Below are 19,069 nucleotides of genomic sequence, written 5' to 3'. Positions count from 1 at the left end.
GTGTGCCTTGGCAGTTTCCAGTCACTTGCCCCATGCATCCAGCAGCAGCAGGCCATTCAATAAATAATAAAATCGGTCTTAGTAGACAATTACAACCCACTACAACCTTATAACATTTGTAATTGTAAATACAGATGATTGGATTTGTTGAAAACAGCTTACCTGATGCTGGGCTTCCATTTCCAGATGTTTGGCCTGCAGAGGATGTTTTGGGAATAGTGTTGCTGATTCTGGGCGGATCAGGCTCGACTTGGTCTGGTTTAATTCCTGGAACATCCTTCAAAGTGTCTGTGTTAGCCGTGGATGGGTTTAATTTAATTCCCGGGCTTTTTCTCAGAGCTTCTCCTTTAGTTTGGGACACGTTTGGTGTGACTGCTGAGATGCTTGTGTTCGTTTCCGCCTGACTGAGCGCTGGGTTCAGGTTAACTCCTGGAGGCCTTCTCCATGAGGTGGTCTTGGCTTGTGATGGGTTTGGGTTGATCCTCTGTGTCGTCTTCGCTGTCTGCGGGGAGCTAACGCTTGAGGTCTTCCGGAAAGTTTCTGTCTTTATTTTGGGCTGCAGCGGAACATCAGGAGCTCTGTGGACGGTCATACGAGGAGCAGATGTTGGCGAGTTGGGGACTGTGTGAAGAGAAACACACATTTATTTTAGATTGCCATGTAATGCAATGCCATTTCTAGATTTTCCACATATTAAACTATAGCCTGGACGGGTCAAAAGATTGTTTTTAATAGCACAGACGCTCAGGAGACTCTCACCGAGGCATGATTACCTCTCATAGATTATCTTTACAGCAGAGAGTGCAGCAGGAAACACTTCTCGGGTTGAGAGCAGGAGTGGCAGCAAGACAAACAAAACATGATTTATTGTGTGTTAAATTCTCCACATTTTTTGTTTAAATCTAATGACAAAGAGGCAGATTACATAATCACACAACTGTTCTGGTGTTTGACTCTAAAGGGGGACCGGACCCTATCCTGCTCATTTTCAGGTTGATTATTGTCTAAAGGTATATCCTTGAAATACATGCATTTTAACTTTTGCATGTTTTATCCTTGTGTGCTTTTGCCTGCAGAACTGATTTCAAAGTGGACCACAAAGAAAAACAGCCAGTTTTGCATCCAGGACATTTAAGATTTAAGAGCTTAAGTTCTGACCTCTGGCTCCTGAAAGACCCCCGACACATTAAGTTGTGCATCTTTTGCACTAAACCTGTGTTTCTCAAACTTTTTCATACCAAGGACCACTTCACCAATACAAAAACACTCGCGGACCACCTAACTCCACAAATATCCCAAAACAATAGGCCTGCTCACCACTCCAACAGTATTTAACAAATGACAGCCTAATAATGACAGCTTAACCTTCTCTATATCGCCTTGTTCACATGAAATCAACAATACAAATACAACTACAGATTATATAAGCATTTCGTTCAAATGCGATTTAAAATGCTCAGGTTTTACACCTCTTATGAAATGTAGTCTACATTTATTACGCAGTTTATGTCCGAGCCAACAGACTCACAGATCGTTGGCCACTGAGAGAAATGCAAAATACACCGCATGTAGTACGACACAAACCTCCGCTGTGGATTTTCAAAACTAAATACAGTAAAACTATGGTTGCAGCAGGCCCAAGTTTAACTCTCTGAGGTCTAAGACCATTTTTCACATGTTGGGCTCGCGTGGACTTTGTTTGCCTGCTCGGTCTGCCTACAAAACAAAATAAAAAAACGTTTATGCTCCAACAACAGCCTCTGATTCATCAACAGACTTCATGCAATGCTTCATCGGATGCATATATTAGACAATAATCTCTATCCAACTCCTAACACATCTAAATCTACTTCCAGCATGGATAAATGTTCATAAAAGACATCCATTGTTATACGCTTCTTGAAATAAAAATAAAAACACATCGTTCTTCTTGAACAGATTACAAATCACCTGAAAATGGTACAAACAAGTGGCAACATGTGTGACGAAGGTGTTGTGCTGGGCTATATCATGCAATCAAAAGTTAAGCTCACTCCAATGCGGAGATATTTCCGGGAGAGTGCGGAAAACTTAAATGTATTTATTTATTTCAAATGGGAAATTTTACCAATATAATCACGGACCACTAGGGGGCGCTCACGGACCACCAGTGGTCCGCCGACCACACTTTGAGAAGCACTGCACTAAATTAACCAAGGAGGTCAAATAAGTCCAATAGAGTCTCTTTACTGGAGAGGATCAAATGACTGAGAAAAAAAAGAGGATGATGAAATCCAACGATCTGTCTTCAAAATGCCATAAAAATGCCAAAGTAATTTATAGTGTGTGCTTTGCTCCCAGCCAAATCCTCCATTAAGGGACGATAATGACATGAAACATGGATGTCATTTGGATATTTCCCTGCTTAAATGCCATGTTTCAAGTTTCTGATTCAAGGACAACAACGCATTTGCAAGAAAGCCACACTCGACATCTAGAGATGATTAGTAACTGCTATTATGGACTTTTAAAACACAAGCTCTGCTTTTATCCGGCACGCATTAGCTCCAAATTACACCCAGAAGTCTTGCAGAATTTATCCCTGCATACAAATATTTTCGCTTGTTTGCGGGTTTAATTTGTTTTCAATCATCAAACAAGCTCTACATTTGTCTAAAAGTATTTGAAATGTGCAGCCTTGCAGCATCCATTGGTGCTTTTCTACACGTCTGCCTTTAGAGTCCCAGTAAAGCAGCTTTATAGCTTATACTTCTGTAAGTATTAGCTACGTGTCTACTGTGTGAATTCAGATCCCTGCATGTACACAAACATTGTGTGTCAGTCCAGTTTTTCAGAGCATTAACTCCAGTTAGCAGTGGCTGTGATTCGAAGGGTAGCACACTATCAGCTCCCATCAGCCATCTGGTTTCCATCGTCAAAAGAACTGCGTTCCTCAGAGACGCACGGCTGCAGACGCTCTTATCCAATGTGATTGTACAGCAACGTATACGTAAATATACAAAACAAATGAGATGCATGCCCCATTTAAGCAGTATCTGATAAAGTCATGTTATTCCTGGTAATTAGATCCAGGTTTATGGGAAAGAGCAATGTCATGCTGTATGTTTGCACCGTTAGAGGTTATTTCAGAAGTGATTCATTCTGCACTTGATGTTCATGCTTACCTGTACATATCGTCCCATTTCCCAGCATGCCTTTGGGGCACGGGCCGCAGCTATAGGAGCCAAATCGGTTGAAGCACAGGACTTCAGAGAAACACGGCGTCTCTTCACACTCATCGATGTCCTCCAGGCATGTCACACCTGCAAACACACACAGGAAATGATGTCTACAGATACATTGTTTATATTTGTATTACATAAATAGATGTTTTTGTAAGCACATGCACACACATTGAAAGGAGTTTCATTAAGGTCTCACCTGTCACCCCTGCAGGACACTCACACCTGTACCCACTCTCTGTGTTGATGCACGTGCCCGCCGCGCACGGGTCGGACAGACAGTCGTCCTCATGCTGCTCGCAGAGGTCGCCCTGCGTCCCCTCAGGACACACACACAGGTACCTCCCACTGCCTGCTGGGAAATGAACGTCCGTCACGCAGGTTCCCCCGCTCTGACAGCCACACGACACCACGTCGATCTGCAGCACAGAGACAGACACACTGCTTAGCCATGACACCAGTTAATTCAAATATTTAAAAACAAAATAAAAAAGAAATATTTTTTTAATCAGTTATTTCCTAGTAAAAGGTGTTTTGCCATATTAAATATCATCTTTAAATTGACAGGGATACATTTATCAAAAAGTCTTTAAACTTCCACTTATTCCATTATTACTGTGTTAATATCTCATAAAATTAAAACCACATTTCCCATAATTCCTCTTCCTCCTCCTGCTCTACCTCCACAGAGAAGCTGCTCTGGGCGTTGCACTCGTCGGACAGCGTGAAGCGGACAGAACGCTTCGATGGACGCTCCTCTTCCTCCTCCTCAGAGAGCGACGGGACCCTCCAGATGAGGAGGCCTGCAGGGGACAGGACGCCCCCCCCAGGACCCTCCTCCAGCTGGAAGAGGAGCGCCGAGCCCTCGGGGTCCGACGCTGCGAACTGGAAGACGAAGTTCTCCCCGGAAAACGTCCGCAGGGCGCTCTGAGGCCGGTGGAAAGATGGAGGCTCGTTGACTAAAGACAGAGGAGAGGAACCACAAGCTTTGCAGGGATTGGAACCAACCAACGACAACAACATAAGGTTATCAATCATATATTCCTTTCTTATTTCACATTATATCTACCTGCTTAAAGTTTTTATTTGATGATTTTAACATTTTTCTTAATTTTGTATTCTTTATTCCCTTATTGATTTGTACCTTACTTTACTTTATTTAATTGCTTATTTTAGTGTTTCTTAATTTTTTTAATTCCCTGGCCATTAGATTGACTTTGTTTTGTTGAGTGTAAGTAAGGATAACTGTCAGTCTCTGAGGCTGTGGTAATCAGCCATGTGATTTCTTTTCTCTCCTCTATCTCACAGCGGTTAAGCGACAGGTCAGGGCATGCTGGGAAATGTAGACCTCCGTTCCTTTGATCTGCTAATGAGGACAAACAGGACCACAGTGTGACGGCTGACACAGGAACAGCGTACTGAAACGGTAAATAAAGATAAATACTGTTTCCCCTGGTGTCCATCATTAAAGAGCTGCATGTCAAAAACACTTCCTGGAGGAAAACTCAAACATCCCTGAACACTGAAGCGTTACTAAGGGGGCCTGTTTGTTGCTATATACTTTTATCACTTATTGTAGCTGATAAACTAACATATAAAAGAATGACCTGATTATCCATGGTTATTTCCATGATGTATTGTTGTTGTTGTTGATGATGCACAATCAGCTGTTTGTACCTTGATTGACAGACCAGGTGAATTTGGATGTGTCGGGGTCACAGAGGAGGCAGGGGCTGCTGGGGCTGGAGACCCCCGCTGCGAAACACATCCCGTCGATGTTACACGTCTTCTCCTGAAAATAAAAAGATCTGTTTTAAGTTTATTTTCCTTTTGTGGGATTTCTCCGGAGATACAAAACAGGAAATCCTGTGCTCCATCTGAACTCAAGTTAATTCAATTTAGTCCAGATCTGGCATGCATTTCTCTTAGTGTCTAAGTACATCAGTTCACTCCAGGTTGTTTTGTAAGGATGCATGTTTTCCTGTCTCCCATAAAAAGCCGTTCCAGCAACAACAGGACCTTTCAGCAGCTTTGCTTAAAAAGCAGCTGCTCCATGTTTAAAGAGGAGGACGGGAACACACACTGTCTCTGGTTTAATCATTTTAACATCAACAAGTTTAGAGAATAGATTCTGCAGCTCTAACAGGACGTGAATTACCTTTAACTTACAGAGTCCTGAGCGCGACGCCTCGCAGATCTGACACACCCCGTCGTAGATGGTCAGCACTTTAGCCTGGCTGTACTGAGAGCCGTCGTTCGTCACCTGAGACAAGAAAGAGAGGGGCTGCAGGACAGGCTTCCTTAAAACACCAACAAATAGGAAAAGATGAGAGGCATTACTTTAATCTCCCAGCGTGCGTACGGTTTGTCGTCCATCATGAAGTCTTCTGTGTTTACTGCCGTGATGCTTAAAGATGGAACAGCACAATCTAACGCCTTGGAGTTGAGGAAGGCGGCTTTCGTCCTCTGTTTCTCCCCGGGAACCCAAACTCCGTTCATGTACTGTGGACGAAAAAAAAGAAGACACGAGTCAGAGTAAATGTTTGTTTTTTTTGCAGGCTCTTAGCACGACCTTCGACCTCCCTTCACCTTTAGTCTGGTGGCGTGGCAGCTGAGGTCGGGGGAGTCGATGAAGCCGAGGCCGAACACTCGGACGCTGCGACAGTTGAACGCTCGGATGTCACAAAGTCCTCCGTTCTCCAGATCTGTGACCTCCACCGGCTGGCCTGTCAGAGGAGAAAGGACCGTGTGTAAAGCTCATTACAAGACTATTCAAACAGAGCATCGTAAGGTATTTCATTGTAAACCCTGATCCACTCACTGATGGTTAGGCTGCAGTCGTAGAAGCTGAAGCTGGGGAAACACTGGCAGCCCCACTCCGTGCACTCCCCGTTCCCGTTGCAGAAGTTGGGGCATCGCAGCGCCGCCACCACCTCCTCCGTGGTGGACGTCTTCTCCGAGTCTCTCTGCGTTCGGTTCTCCAGCAGCCTCCTCTCGCACTCGTTCTCCAGGTACGGCAGCAGCGCCTTCTCCCAGCCCAGGTCGTCCTTCAGCTGCAGGTCCAGCATGCACAGATCCACCGCCTCGTCCAGCCTGCGACCCAGCAGCCCCCGGCACACCGCGCCCACTGTGGAGTTACCCAGCGCCATCTGACACACCTCCAGAGCTTTAGATGAAGTGAGGCCGCTGGGCGTGGGCCACTGAGGCTGCACCTCCTCTCGGGCCTCCTCTAAGTGATCCTCTAGGAAGAAGTAGGCGAAGCTCTCCAGGTCGGTCTGGCTGAGGCTCTGCGCAGCGAACACAGGTTTGAACTCATGTCTCCTTGTCCTGAGCAGGAAATCCTCCCTGAACTCGCTCTCTGATTCATCTCCGTCTTGCAGCCCCCTACTCTCCAGACTGATGAATGATGACATGTCCAGGATGCGCTCGTCCCTCTCCGGACTCTTGATGTACTCCACTGTCGTGTCCATGGAGGGGAACACGGATGTGTAGTCCACGTCATCATAAGCAATGCAGTCGGAGTGGGCGGAGGGATTGTACAAGTTCCTGATCCCTCTGTCGCTGTATTGAGGAGCGCTGAATCTTTTCTGACACTGACAGAACGGACGCCTCACTTCCTGCGTTTTCCCAACAGGCGTCCGGTCGAATAAACTCTCACCTGGAGCTATCCTAACATAGATAGAAAAAGAGAAAGAAATGTTTTTCATTTAATGGACAAAAGAGTGGGGAGTGTCCAAGTATGGAGGGAACACAGGGATGTTAGACTTTGCAGACCATTCACATTAACTGACCTCCATTCCTCTATGAATCGGTGCAGGTCCTCGGGGCCGTAGATGCCCCCGTCTGATCCGTGGAAGTCGTTGTGTCCGTTGCGGTCGAAGGTGCCGCAGAGGCCCTGCGTGTGTCCGAAGTCGACGCTGGGAGCACGGACAGACAGACTCATCCCCCAATCGCCAACATCGGCCCTAACAAAGGCCCCGGAGGGAAAGATCAACTACGAGAGGAGAGGCACATCCAGCAGCTCATTAACATCTGCCCATGCAGAAAAAGTGAGTATGAAAGTGAAAAGTTATGATTGTAAACCAATAAACAAAGATCCAGCCAGCGATGATTTTTTCACACAAATCTCCATCAGTGTCAAAATGTTCGGATACCTACGGTGACCTTCTTCCCCTGGTGGGCCTCCAGCACGCGGACCCGGCTGCCCTCGCTGTCCCCGATGTTTCTCAGCGTTAACACCGGCCTGGTTTCCTGCGGCTGCCCGTTGCACATGTCGAACACGGCGATATCGTTCCCCTCTCGCGCCACAACGCCACAGTTACAGGCCACGGCATAGTGTCTGCTGCCACAGTCCCACTGACGGGAGTGCACCTCAAAATCCCTGACCAGGCTCCGGTAGAGGGTGAAGGTGCCGGTCTGGTGGTTTTCATAACGTCTGAACAAACACACGACAAAAGAAGGATATATACTGTAAGTGAGATAATATACTTAAGTTATCTAGGTAAATTCACTTATATGCAAACTAGCAAGCTTCTGTTTGATTCGCATGGTGACATTTGTCTCCTTTCCCATGCAAAACTGAAATCCCCATTTGGCCGCTAATGACTTATTAAGAGGTGAATTACCTGCCGTCCAGAGTGATGACATGAGGGTCAGTGAGGGAGTAGCAGATGGAAGTGGGAACGTCCTGAACCGTGACCTGGGGGCAGAGGTCAGCAGAACACAGATTATTAGAGACTGTCCCCGCCGTGACCCCCTTGCCTCTGGCTTTGATGTTTCCTCTGACACAGATGGGAAAACTGCTCCGCTTTAGACCCTCAGAGACACAGTGTCTGCTGGGTTTACATCACAACGTAATGACAGCGTACGGCAGCGCTCCTTCAACATGATGTCAGCCCATCAAACGGGTACGCTTTGGACCCCAAACACCCACCGTGCCTTCTGTTTTATTAAGCACTGTACAACTGTGTGTATATGTAAACAGTATGAAGAAGAGACCTTCAATTAGAGCCGTCTTTCTCATTTAAGTAATACCTGTAATTATATCAAACTGCAAATTATAACTCTTTGAGTCTTGGACGCTTGTGTCCACTTAGAAAATTCACGATACCCCCCCCAGGAACCACCTCAAAGAACCAAATTAAAATGTGTATTATACCAAACTGACCTCTGGTTCTCAAAAAGGCCGCTTTTATGACCCTGAAGATCTTATGGAGGCTACTGAAAGACCCCTTAAGTATCTTTTAGTTTCTGTGAACCAATCAACGTCCACTTATCAAGCTCTACAATGGACGACGAGCGTTCAAATGCATTCCTCAGACTCCACTTTTCCCTAAAACCTCTTCAAGATTTCCAGGATCCTCCTCACAGACCTCTTGAAGCCCCTGAAGTATCTGAAGTACTTGATAAACCTGTCCAATTTAAAAAAAAACTTAAATACACGCAAAATGGACTTGACCTTCTTCATGAACACCTGGAAACTCTTACGAATATCTTGAAATCCCTTGAAAATACCACTAAACAGATTTTGATACAGACTTCTTGGATCGTCTGCATGGAAAATAATGTTTGAGATTCTATTTTGAAATGGCTTTGAATCAATAAATAACATTTCAATCAATGCGCAACTTTTTTCTGAGCTCCCGGAAAACCCTTAAGGATCTTTTGAGCGACTCTATAGATGACTTTTAATTAATCTTTGACAATAAATGCTATTTTATACTCACTTTCAGGGACGTTGGGAAATAGCTTCTCCAGAGGCGGGGTGCGTTGGACCCGGGGAAGACACTGATCAGACTCAGGCGATTCCCGTCTCGTGTGAAGTCGGTGACGGCGGTGATTAAAACCGTGGCCCGGCCGCAGCTGCCCCCGCTACAGGCGTTGGGCCGCAGCTCCACATGGCAGGCCGACAGCGCCACGTTTGGGGACTCGTGTCCGGGTCCGTCTGCGGATGTCAACACAGACGTGAGTTAGTGTGAAGGGACGATGCACAGCTGCCTGCAGCACTGTAATCATGTTCCTGATGTTTCTTTGATGTGAGGACGTACGGGGCAAGTCACAGCAAAACACAAGAAATGCTTTCATGCATGTTGTCCTGGAGCCTACTCTGATCTAATTGAAGGTGCTTGTGACGATGTTTGCACCTTTCAGCGATAGCAATCCCTTCTAAAATATATGATATAGATAAAAAGGTTAGTTAGTTTCTCAACAGCTACTTTAGTTGCTCTTTTTTGGTCAGTTTGTGTCATTTGAAGCTACTGCACTTGCAGGATCCTTGCTGTTCTGCATCTGTATGACTCAGTTGGTTGATTGCATTTATTGTAAGTGGTTTTAGATAATGTCAACATGCAGCACTCTCATATCTGATGCTTTTCCCTGCAGGTCTGACCTGGGTCCTGCACGCTCAGAGCCAGAGGGACCCCACACTGGTGGCTGTGGTCGAAGCAGGGGATGGGCACCGTGCTGTGCACCGTCACCTCGTGCTCTTTACTGTTCTCCACTATGTGCAGCGATTCTGGAGAAAACTGGAGAGAAAGAAGTCATTGGTCTAACTGGGAAGGTTTTCTCCATTTGCTGCTGTACGTGTAGATTGGAGTTCTCTTAAAATATAAAACACATGTTTACCTTCAGTCCGGCATAGAAACCCTCACTTTCTTTTGGAGTAGATCTGCTTTGGCTGGAGTTAGCTCTGAAAGTCGACACACTGCAGGAGAACTGCAGGAAAACATGTCATTAAATAACACATATTTAAGGAAAGATAAAGACATATTTTTGCCCTCTATCAAGGTTGCATTTCCTAAAAGAAAACCTTCCTGCCCTACATAGATCCAATTTAGTGGCTAAAAATGTGTTTTCTATATTGCATCGTATGAAAAAAAATGTATATATGGTCCCCTGGTCACTAGAGCGTTTATAAAAATGTAGATGACCTTTAACCGGACTCTTCATCAACACGTGTTAAAGAAAGTATCTGAGCGAGCGCAGACCGCTGCAACACTCTCCAGACACAATTAACATAACCCTGGTGTCCAAATATGGAGAATGAGCTCAGCTGAGCACAGCTGTAGGAGTGACATCACCTCACAGGGCATCACGTTAGAAATGTAATCACTTAATGATTCCTGGCAGGAGATAATTTCTCTAGGAAGTTAGATGCCTTCAGGCTCTGAAGCTGTGCAGCATATTGCCATCGCTAAGCAGTTGACCAATCAAAGCAGACTTGGCTCTGGTTTATGACAGAGGGTGAAAAGAGGTGCTGCAGCACAGGCAGAATGAGAAAAATTCAGATTTGTTTGAAGACATGTCACAGTAGAGACACTAAATATAATTATGAAACCTGAAAAAGGGCCCCTTAAATAAAAAAACTTCATTAATGAGCAAATAAAAGTCTTCCGCCCTCAAACAGCTGACAGATTTCTTCCTTGTTTCCCTCTCACGAGAGCCATAGTTCAGCTCCTGCTTATTGTTCAGTAACACATGACTTTCCTGCTCCATTCTAAACAGATGCAATCAACATTTAGTTCCTCTTCTAGGTCCTGGATTAAAAAATTACTTCATCTCTTTAGGCAAAATGCTGACTACGAAAAAACTAAAACAGGCTGTCCAAATGTTGTGCGTCACCCTATGTCGTCTGGTACCAACATGCACATTCACTTTGCAGCTTTAGAGGAGTAACTGAATATGCACTTAGTTCATGTTACAGAGGCTTGCAGCAGAGCAAACAAGCACACCTCCTGAATCTTCCAACTTCCTGTCAGTGTGATGTTGGAATCTGGACACTGAAAACAGCTTAATAAAGCCTACGAACAGAATAATAACTTCCCTAGAATTCTCTGTGAAGAGTTGAATGAAGGGGTTTAAATGTGAAGCATGTGAAGCCTGCAACTGATTTAACGTCCCGCCCTCCTCTTCTCTTAACAGGATATGACAAGCCTCTCTGCCTTTACTTTGTGAAAGAAAGAGGTCGGCATGATCCAGGGCTTACACACTCCTGGGGTCAAACCCTCCACATGTGCTCCTCTCAAACCCTCATCACAGTCTGGCAGGCATTACCGTTTCTCCGAGCCTGAAGTGAACGCCGTCCATCTCCACCAGAGAGAAGGGCTTCAGCGTGGACTCCTGCCGGATCTCTGCTTTCATGCTGTGGCCGATGTGTCGCGCCCACACCACCTGGAAGCCCAGCGGCCGGCTCCACGGCGGCGGCACGAAGGAGCACCTGAGGTGCACGCTGTGGCCGAGGAGCTCCGCGGAGATCAGCGGCCGGGACGGCAGCGAGGGGACGGAGGCTAGAAACACACACAGAAGAGATTCAAAGGCTTTGAAAATGAAAAAAAATCACATGTTTTCTTTTTCAAAGTACATATTTTTCTAACTTAGAGTTGTACTAATAGAATTCCTCTCACCTCTGCAGCGGCCGTTCACTTCTACTTCCCCTGGTGGGCAGAGTCGGGGTCCTAAATCTGGCGTAACTGAAACATGAATCACATTTATTAATTTATTATGATGCACAAATATCAGCCAGTATATATCCTTATCAGATCATAAATCGATATAGGTATCTGCCTCAAAAATATAGTAATCTAATAATAATACCATTTTGTTTGTTACAGATTATCTCAGGTTCACCTTTGGCGCAGTATCCCATGCACCCCTGCGTGGGCTGCAGGCGGTACACCATGAACTCCCCACAGTTGCGCACGGTGACGGGGATGCGGAAGAGGCAGCAGTCCTTGGCGCTTCCGTGGAAGAACTGCCAGGTGGCGCAGGCTGAGAGCTGCCGGAGCTCGCCGGGGCGCGGCAGGGGGGCGTCCTTCAGCGACAGCCACACCGGAGCCTGAGTGCCGCAGTGGTTCATCTGAAAACAGGCAATACATCCAAATGTATCAATAGATTGGTGGAGGGATGGCATAAGGACTTATTCCTGCAGCACTCTATATTGAACAAATGAATCGTATGTCTCCGGTACTGGCAGGTGATGGACACACGAAGTCCAGAGATGATTCCCCGGAGGTAAAACATTACCTGCAGGTTATTTGACCCTCCACCTGGGCTGAAGGTGCTTATTACAGGATGCTGGATGCTTGCAGGTAGGTACAACACCATTCAGAAGTCACAGTAGGGACACAGGAAGTGGAACAATTACATTTTGTTTGCCCCTGTTTTTTGTGCATACCTCTACGCAGGAGGTGGGCATCTCCGCCGGCTTGTTGTTGATCCAGAAGCGGTACCAGCCCGGGGACAGAGAGTGGTCGCAGATTAGATCCTGGATGGCCGTGTCCTGGATCTCCGTGGAGTCAAAGTGGACGCTGCGATTGGGGCTACGCAGAGTCCTGTGACCTCCGGGGTAACACTCTGGAGCTGGAAGGTAGACATCACACACTGATTTAGCAGATGTGTTTTAAGTCTGTAAAAAAACTCTTTTTGGATCGTCCTCCTTTCCCTCTTGTCTTTTTCAGTTCCAGATCTGTGAATTGAATCATGAGGAAATGAAAAACTGCAGTATCTCAGACCCTGTTTCCCCCCGGAGTCGTGTCTCTATCTTTGACTGAGTCCTAGTGTGAGGTCTGACGACAGACAGGATGAAGATAGACAAAAGAAAAGCCTGCGAGGGAAATATGGAGGAGTTCACTTTCTCCCCTGACACTGCAGGTAAAAAGCTTCAATTACACTTGAATGTGGACGTTTGTTCTTTGGGGGTAAAAGTTTGACAAAACAGTTAGATCCAAGGTCGATGTACAATAATATAATTTCAAGAATGTCCTTTTAGAAAGAAATCAACCATTTAAAAATTAAATTGAGCACATTTATCCAATCTACATCCCGCAGAATTATGTTTAAACACCCGTCATTTGTTGCCGAGGAGCTTCACTATCAAAGGCAGCGGAGAATGGGTGGCAGAGTCATGTGTTTGACTTTAAACTGTCAGCTGGCATTGAGCAGATGAGCAGGAAGCATCACAGTTATCTAAATCACGTAGAACAACAGACATTCCTGCTCGCCTCTCGCCTCTCTAACCTCACCCCGGGAGGAGGGCAATCAAGCCGACAGCGCATGACCGCCTTCCGAACACCTCCTGCAGCTGCTGGGGGAATTATCTGAGAGGAACCTGCAGGTCTTCACACTAACACACTCTGAAAAGCTCCACACCTCTAAAGAAATATGCAAAATCTTCCCTTTCTGCTTCTTTTTTGTGTGTTTTCTAGACCTGATTATTGGTTAGTATGATAGCTGGCTAAAAAAATGAATTTATTCTCGTAATCTGACATCTTTTTGTCCAAATGTAATCCTGACACGTGTTTCAATTAGCTTAAATAACCTTGATGTCTTTCTGACTCTGCAGGTCCGTGTAATCAAATAGAACATGCCATTTTCCACTCAAGCAAACTCTGTAAGCTCCACATCTGTCAAGAGAAATGGCTCAAAGTCGGGGGCTTTTCCTAACAACGGCTGTTCCCTTTCCCCTGTTTGACTTTGTGGCGGCTGAGCAAAGTCAGGGAACACAAACACACCAGGTATTTAGGATGTTTTGACACTGACAAAGCCATGAATGGACAGGGCGAAGTTACAAAGCCTAAACAAAGTCTTACAGGCGGGGTTTGGTGTTGACAGCCCCTGGTGTTTACCTCGTCTGCATGTTCCCCGTCTGCAAGACAAGACTCGGGGTCACAGGTTGTGCAAACACCCAGGACACTCCCTGAGACTTCTGCCGCTGGGTAAACTGTTCCAATTGGTGGCTTAATGAGTTTACAGAGCTGGGGAGAGGTGGGGGGGTGTGAGCTAATGAAGCGGCCCCCGGGAGAGGGGGTCCCGCTGTGAGGGGGGCCCTCAGCAGCCCAGATGTGCAGGGACTCTGCAGGGAGCGCTGCCGTTTCTCAGGAAAGGAGATTAACTTGGGAGAGCGCGGTGTTAACACAACTGAGGCTTTTCTTAGAGGACTGTCACTCGTCAGGAAACAGAAACTACAGTCAGGACAGGGTCAAAGGTCAGGGGGAGCTGCAGTGTGATATAAGACACATTATCACCCATTATAATGCTGTGTTATGGTGGAAAACTAAACATATTATCAAATGATCTCAAGTTCAGAATAAAAAATGTATTTATCACAATCAATTTCAAATCAATTGGCTTTGAGAGGACTTTAAAAGTGCTGTGTAAAATCGATACATTTTTCAACTATAGTCTGAAACACTTGGCATTTTAGTCAACTTTAGGATCTTCAAGTCTACAGGATAAAGTTCAGAGGGTTTAAATGGTAAATGGACTGTACTTATATAGCGCTTTATCCAGTCTTTAAGACCCCTCAAAGCGCTTTACATACTACATGTCATTCACCCATTCACACCCATTCATACAGAGCAGTGTACCTTACTCTAGGACCTAACATTCACACACATTCACACCCCGTTGGCCATGCCATCGGGAGCAACTCAGGGTTAAGTATCTTGCCCAAGGATACATCGACATGTTGACTGCATGGGCTGGGATCGAACCCACAACCTTCTGGTTGAAAGACGACCACACTCCCTCACAGCCACAGTCGCCCAGAAAAGGTTTGTTTGCACAGCAACCCTTTGTATTGATGAAAAAGATCTCTTTCAGCAGGTTGAACCAACACTGTTTGATTGTTGAAGTCAACTGGACATCATGAGTGTACTGGAGTTCCAGGCGGTGCGGAAGACTTTGTTTGGGCTCAGAAATGCCTGGTATTCCTGTCACAAAGCTCCGTGAGGAACACACAGCGTTGGTTTTACGACAGCCCCTCTTAAAGTTTACGACGTGAGCTTTGATATGTCGCCCCGCAGACGGATATGAGCAGAGACAGCAGCTTTAGGCAATTAACAACAGCTCTAACTGTCATGTCAGAGAGAGAAGGACTCTGAAAAGATGCTTTTACTGAAATATATTGAGCAACAAGTGTCATATTGTGTTGTTTCAATTACATGTTTACGAGCACTTCTCTGGGATTGTGTTTACGAGTCTGCTCATCCCCCTGTTTGTTGTTTAGTCCTGATTTTAATGAAGTCTACTGCAGTAAATAATGTTTCAAACACTTAGGACTACATGTTCTCTAAGAGACTTGTTTGTGGAAGTGATAATTAGCAGGAGCAAAGCAGGCAAATATTCAGGGCTCCAAGAAAAACATTGTAAAAGGGATCCTTGTATTGTTAAACCTGTAAAAAGTTCATATAACGTTGCTCGTCTAGACGCAGCTGTTCTGACTAAAACGTCTTGTAAATCTTCCTGTTTTGTGTTTTCTCACCAATATGTGATTTGTTTTAGCAGAAATTAACAATAAAGTTAAAAAAAAGTGATCTTGAAGGTTTAAATACATATTGGTAAGCAATAAATCTGTCGTATGTGTAAGTGCAAACTGTGTATAAGTACATAAGTCATGTTAATACTTTGATGTCATTCTACCGTGATTTGTAGTTTGTACGATTCCAGAACGAATGTCCTTTCAGACACTTTCAAGTATGTCTTATCGAGCAGGATACTCTTATTTTTATATCCTTTTCCTTGTAGATTTTTGAATATTTCCCTAATTTTGGTCAGCTAAACAACTCCTTGTCATAAAACCAATGGGATTTAACATTGGATTTTGGATAACTACAGTTATAGCTTTAAAATGAAATTAAGGAAATGCAGAGTCTTCACCTCATGGGGCGCGGAAGGGCTTCTAAGCCTTTGGCCCAGCGAAAGTCTAGGATCACCTCTGATGAATAGCAAATTGCTGCATCAATTAGGGAGCTTTTACAACTATGAAAATGCGTTTGGATTAAAAGTAGACAGATTTGAACTTGACACAAGTGATTCATTTTGCTGCAATAACCTTGAGTTTCTCTGAGGGAAGGGTCTCAGTGTCCCTATTTGTCTGTCTCTGCAGGTCATCTAACCTGTGGACCTGCAGACTGACAGGAATGCAGCCTCACGGTCCACGTCTGCAGTTTTGTCCTTTTTACAGGCAAGATGCGTTTTTCCTGCATTTTTTTTACATATTTCTGAGACTCTCTATTAGTAGCCTATGTCTTGTGGGTAAAATCACGTGATTTGCATTAGCCATAAAAAGTTAATTCCACCTACCTTGTTGCGCCAAAGCTCCTAATTGCACCATCCACAGCAACGCGATGCGTAAATATCTAGAGGACACGGGCTTCAATGCGCTGCAGTCCATATCTAGAGAGATGTGGCACACTAGCTTCAGTCTTCGGGTCCCATCGAGATAAACTGCGAAAGTAGCGCAAACTGCACTTATCTTCAGATAATTGGAGAAAAGAGGCTTCAATTTGCGCTCCTTTCTCTGCAGACTGCGGGTTCCATATGAAGAGTGCGCAAGATGACCGGAGGAGAGGAAGGAGGAGGAACTAGACTTCATAGGAGTCCGCTCCCATAGGTGGGTCCTCTGTGCCCCCCGTCACATGCGTTTAAATCACTAAATGATGCGTCACAAGCGTCAAATCTGAGCGTAGATAACACCATGTGATCCATGCGTGAAAGTGTGCGAAATGAAAGTTATCACATCAGATGAAAGCTATTAAAAGACACGTGTTGCTGAGAATGTTGCCACATGTTCACATCTGTACAACAAGCCAAACTTCTGACACATTTTGAAACATTTTTCGAATCTCGTGTTAATAAAAAAAAAGAACATGGATTTTAGTGCAGCAGACTTTACATATTACTCCTCTCAGTTTGCAGCTGTGTGTGTGTGTGTGTGTGTGTGTGTGTGTGTGTGTGTGTGTGTGTGTGTGTGTGTGTGTCTCTCAGTTGGTATGTCTTCCTCTAGTGTGTCTGCACTAAACGGGGACATTTGAGTTTTGCGGTCCAAAAATATCATTATAATATCCAATTTCTTCCTGTTAAATAAAAAAGGGGGACACATCTGGGTCAATGTAATTTCGAAAATGTTTTAACTGTTGGATACAACAGAAGGACGATAGGCTCATAGAGACTCAAAGGTCTTTTTATTTTGAAATGTACATTCAGGATTGTCCAGATTCTACCTTGAGTGACTAGATGGGGTGTCCTGCTATCACCTGGAGTGAAATAAGTCTTTGATGATTGACAGGTTTTTTATTTTATTCTTGTATTAAAACAGGGAAGGACAATAGCCCATATATGAAATTTCAAAAGTATTTTATTTGAAACCTCTATATCAGATTGTCCGGATTTTTCTCTGATTGACTAGATGGGGTGTCCGCTATCAGACCTGAGGTGAAATAAGTAGCCTATTTGATTGGGACCTATCGAATGATCTTTGATTATGGACAGTTTACACTTAAATAATAATAAAAATATAGATGGACAATAGATCTAATTTGAGATTTAAATTGTGCCTTCAGAAATTAATGTTATTTTAGGAGTGTTGTGGATGGTGTTCCAACATCAATAGGAAATTAGTCACTCAGTGGAAATGTCTAGATATGTCTTCATAAATGTATCACTACATTTTACCATTAAATCAGTTATAAATGTGGTAGTTACAGGGTAGTTTGTTTTAAATGATTATTGAATCACATTACATATTTCTTAATTTAAGCTCCAATATATATGAATATGTTTAGTGTGTTTTTAGGTAGGCTATTATCTTGTTATGACCGAGTAAAACGCTTTTATTTGAAGGGGCCGTTTTACAGGGCTCTACCGTAATGCATAGGATATTCGCGCACGCATACAACGTGCCGGGGCTGGCTTGACTGTGTTTTTCCGGAGTGGGGGGCTGGCATGACCACAGTATGTTTCCCCAGTGTTATCCTGACATGGGAAACGTTTTTTTCACCTTGCTATGTTTTTTTTGAACGTATTATTAAAAAACGGGGACATTTCCGGGACAGTTTCAACCGGGGACGTCTGGTCACACCTAGTAGTGTAACTGTGTGTATACTATACAGCGTGTCAGATCTGTGGAAGTAACGAGCAAGCCTGAGCCAGGGCTGTATTTAGAGGAACATGAGGAAAAAAAGGATGCACATGATTATAAATTATTAACCGATGGCGCGACTTTATAAGAAAAATTGAGGAACAATGATGCATTGTTATTAATCATGGGTTTAATTTTAAGCTGTTTTGACTCATATCTTCACATTAATGGCTTTCTTTTTTTAATTGCATATAATGCTCATTATTTGTACAAGAAATGCATATAGCAAAGAATACACACAAAAACCATTTTTCTTCCTTAATAACCACAACACAAAAATCAATATAGGAGTTTCTACTTAATTTTCCTTCTCAAATTGTAATACATTATGCGAAATTGAATACTTGAACAGCAAATGATGCATTTTGTTTTTTCTAAAGCTTAGGAAAACCCCTGAATATTAACTTGCTGAAAGCTCATCCTCTCTCCTATGTGGACTGCAGGGGGAGAGGAGGTGGCAGTAAATATCAGGTGCTGCAGGCTGGGCACAGATCTAAAAGAGAAATACCTTTCCACTAAATAAAGAGTGAGAGCAGCGGCAGGTGTTCTGGCGTCGCTTCTCATTCAGGGACTTCCTCTCCAGTGAAGTGAGGAAAGTCTCGGCCTGCAGCTTTCAGACGTGCACTTGAGAAGGTTAAAGCTTCACTATTCACCCCGTGCATCAGTTCAGGGTTCAAATGGATTCAACCTGATTTTTTTTTTTTTTGCGTTTCAAACCAACAACTTCCCCTGCAGAAAGCCATTGATGCCACCACTCCCACCACTCAAGTTATTGTGAAGAAGTTCTCAATACCTGCTGATACTAAATGCACCATTCCCTCACATATTATGTCTGCTTTCTCTTAGGAATAATATTATCAATTTTCCTTTCAATACATTCAATTAGAGTGGGCTTATTTCAGTGTTTTAAATACCTTTAAAGGCGCACGGT

At 44.3% G+C, this 19,069-nt stretch overlaps 1 protein-coding gene and 3 long non-coding RNA genes across 5 annotated transcripts in view; 3 read left to right on the top strand and 1 right to left on the bottom strand.

The window, feature by feature from the left end:
* Window positions 1-16,774, bottom strand: part of LOC104942296 (von Willebrand factor D and EGF domain-containing protein) — a 22,719-nt gene extending 5,945 nt beyond the window's left edge. For both annotated transcript variants that reach the window (XM_010767495.1, XM_010767494.1), the window contains exons 1-20: window positions 16,302-16,774; window positions 12,394-12,578; window positions 11,847-12,075; window positions 11,624-11,689; window positions 11,274-11,506; window positions 9,846-9,935; window positions 9,610-9,745; window positions 8,948-9,165; window positions 7,847-7,920; window positions 7,380-7,656; window positions 7,013-7,215; window positions 6,043-6,890; window positions 5,811-5,947; window positions 5,562-5,723; window positions 5,380-5,484; window positions 4,899-5,013; window positions 3,903-4,180; window positions 3,421-3,640; window positions 3,165-3,302; window positions 163-621 (exon numbers count right to left, since the gene is read on the bottom strand). In XM_010767495.1, the coding sequence (XP_010765797.1) occupies window positions 163-621; window positions 3,165-3,302; window positions 3,421-3,640; window positions 3,903-4,180; window positions 4,899-5,013; window positions 5,380-5,484; window positions 5,562-5,723; window positions 5,811-5,947; window positions 6,043-6,890; window positions 7,013-7,215; window positions 7,380-7,656; window positions 7,847-7,920; window positions 8,948-9,165; window positions 9,610-9,745; window positions 9,846-9,935; window positions 11,274-11,506; window positions 11,624-11,689; window positions 11,847-12,075; window positions 12,394-12,578; window positions 16,302-16,593 (4,465 nt within the window). In that variant the 5' untranslated portion in view covers window positions 16,594-16,774. The remainder of the gene's footprint in view (window positions 1-162; window positions 622-3,164; window positions 3,303-3,420; window positions 3,641-3,902; window positions 4,181-4,898; window positions 5,014-5,379; window positions 5,485-5,561; window positions 5,724-5,810; window positions 5,948-6,042; window positions 6,891-7,012; window positions 7,216-7,379; window positions 7,657-7,846; window positions 7,921-8,947; window positions 9,166-9,609; window positions 9,746-9,845; window positions 9,936-11,273; window positions 11,507-11,623; window positions 11,690-11,846; window positions 12,076-12,393; window positions 12,579-16,301) is intronic.
* On the top strand, window positions 4,091-4,994 carry LOC104942293 (uncharacterized). The gene is made up of 3 exons (XR_797993.1): window positions 4,091-4,247; window positions 4,530-4,647; window positions 4,911-4,994. It is a non-coding gene; the product is annotated as an uncharacterized lncRNA (long non-coding RNA).
* On the top strand, window positions 9,111-11,241 carry LOC104942294 (uncharacterized). The gene is made up of 3 exons (XR_797994.1): window positions 9,111-9,185; window positions 9,603-9,799; window positions 11,142-11,241. It is a non-coding gene; the product is annotated as an uncharacterized lncRNA (long non-coding RNA).
* Window positions 12,498-16,182, top strand: LOC104942295 (uncharacterized). Its single transcript, XR_797995.1, has 3 exons — window positions 12,498-12,585; window positions 12,677-12,869; window positions 16,105-16,182. It is a non-coding gene; the product is annotated as an uncharacterized lncRNA (long non-coding RNA).
* Window positions 16,775-19,069: the final 2,295 nt, after the last annotated feature.

The sequence above is a fragment of the Notothenia coriiceps genome, unplaced genomic scaffold, assembly GCF_000735185.1.
Source record: "Notothenia coriiceps isolate Sejong01 unplaced genomic scaffold, NC01 NC01_scaffold00004483, whole genome shotgun sequence".
In the NCBI taxonomy this organism is placed as follows: Eukaryota; Metazoa; Chordata; class Actinopteri; order Perciformes; family Nototheniidae; genus Notothenia; species Notothenia coriiceps.
This window is presented reverse-complemented; position numbering and strand designations above follow the sequence as displayed.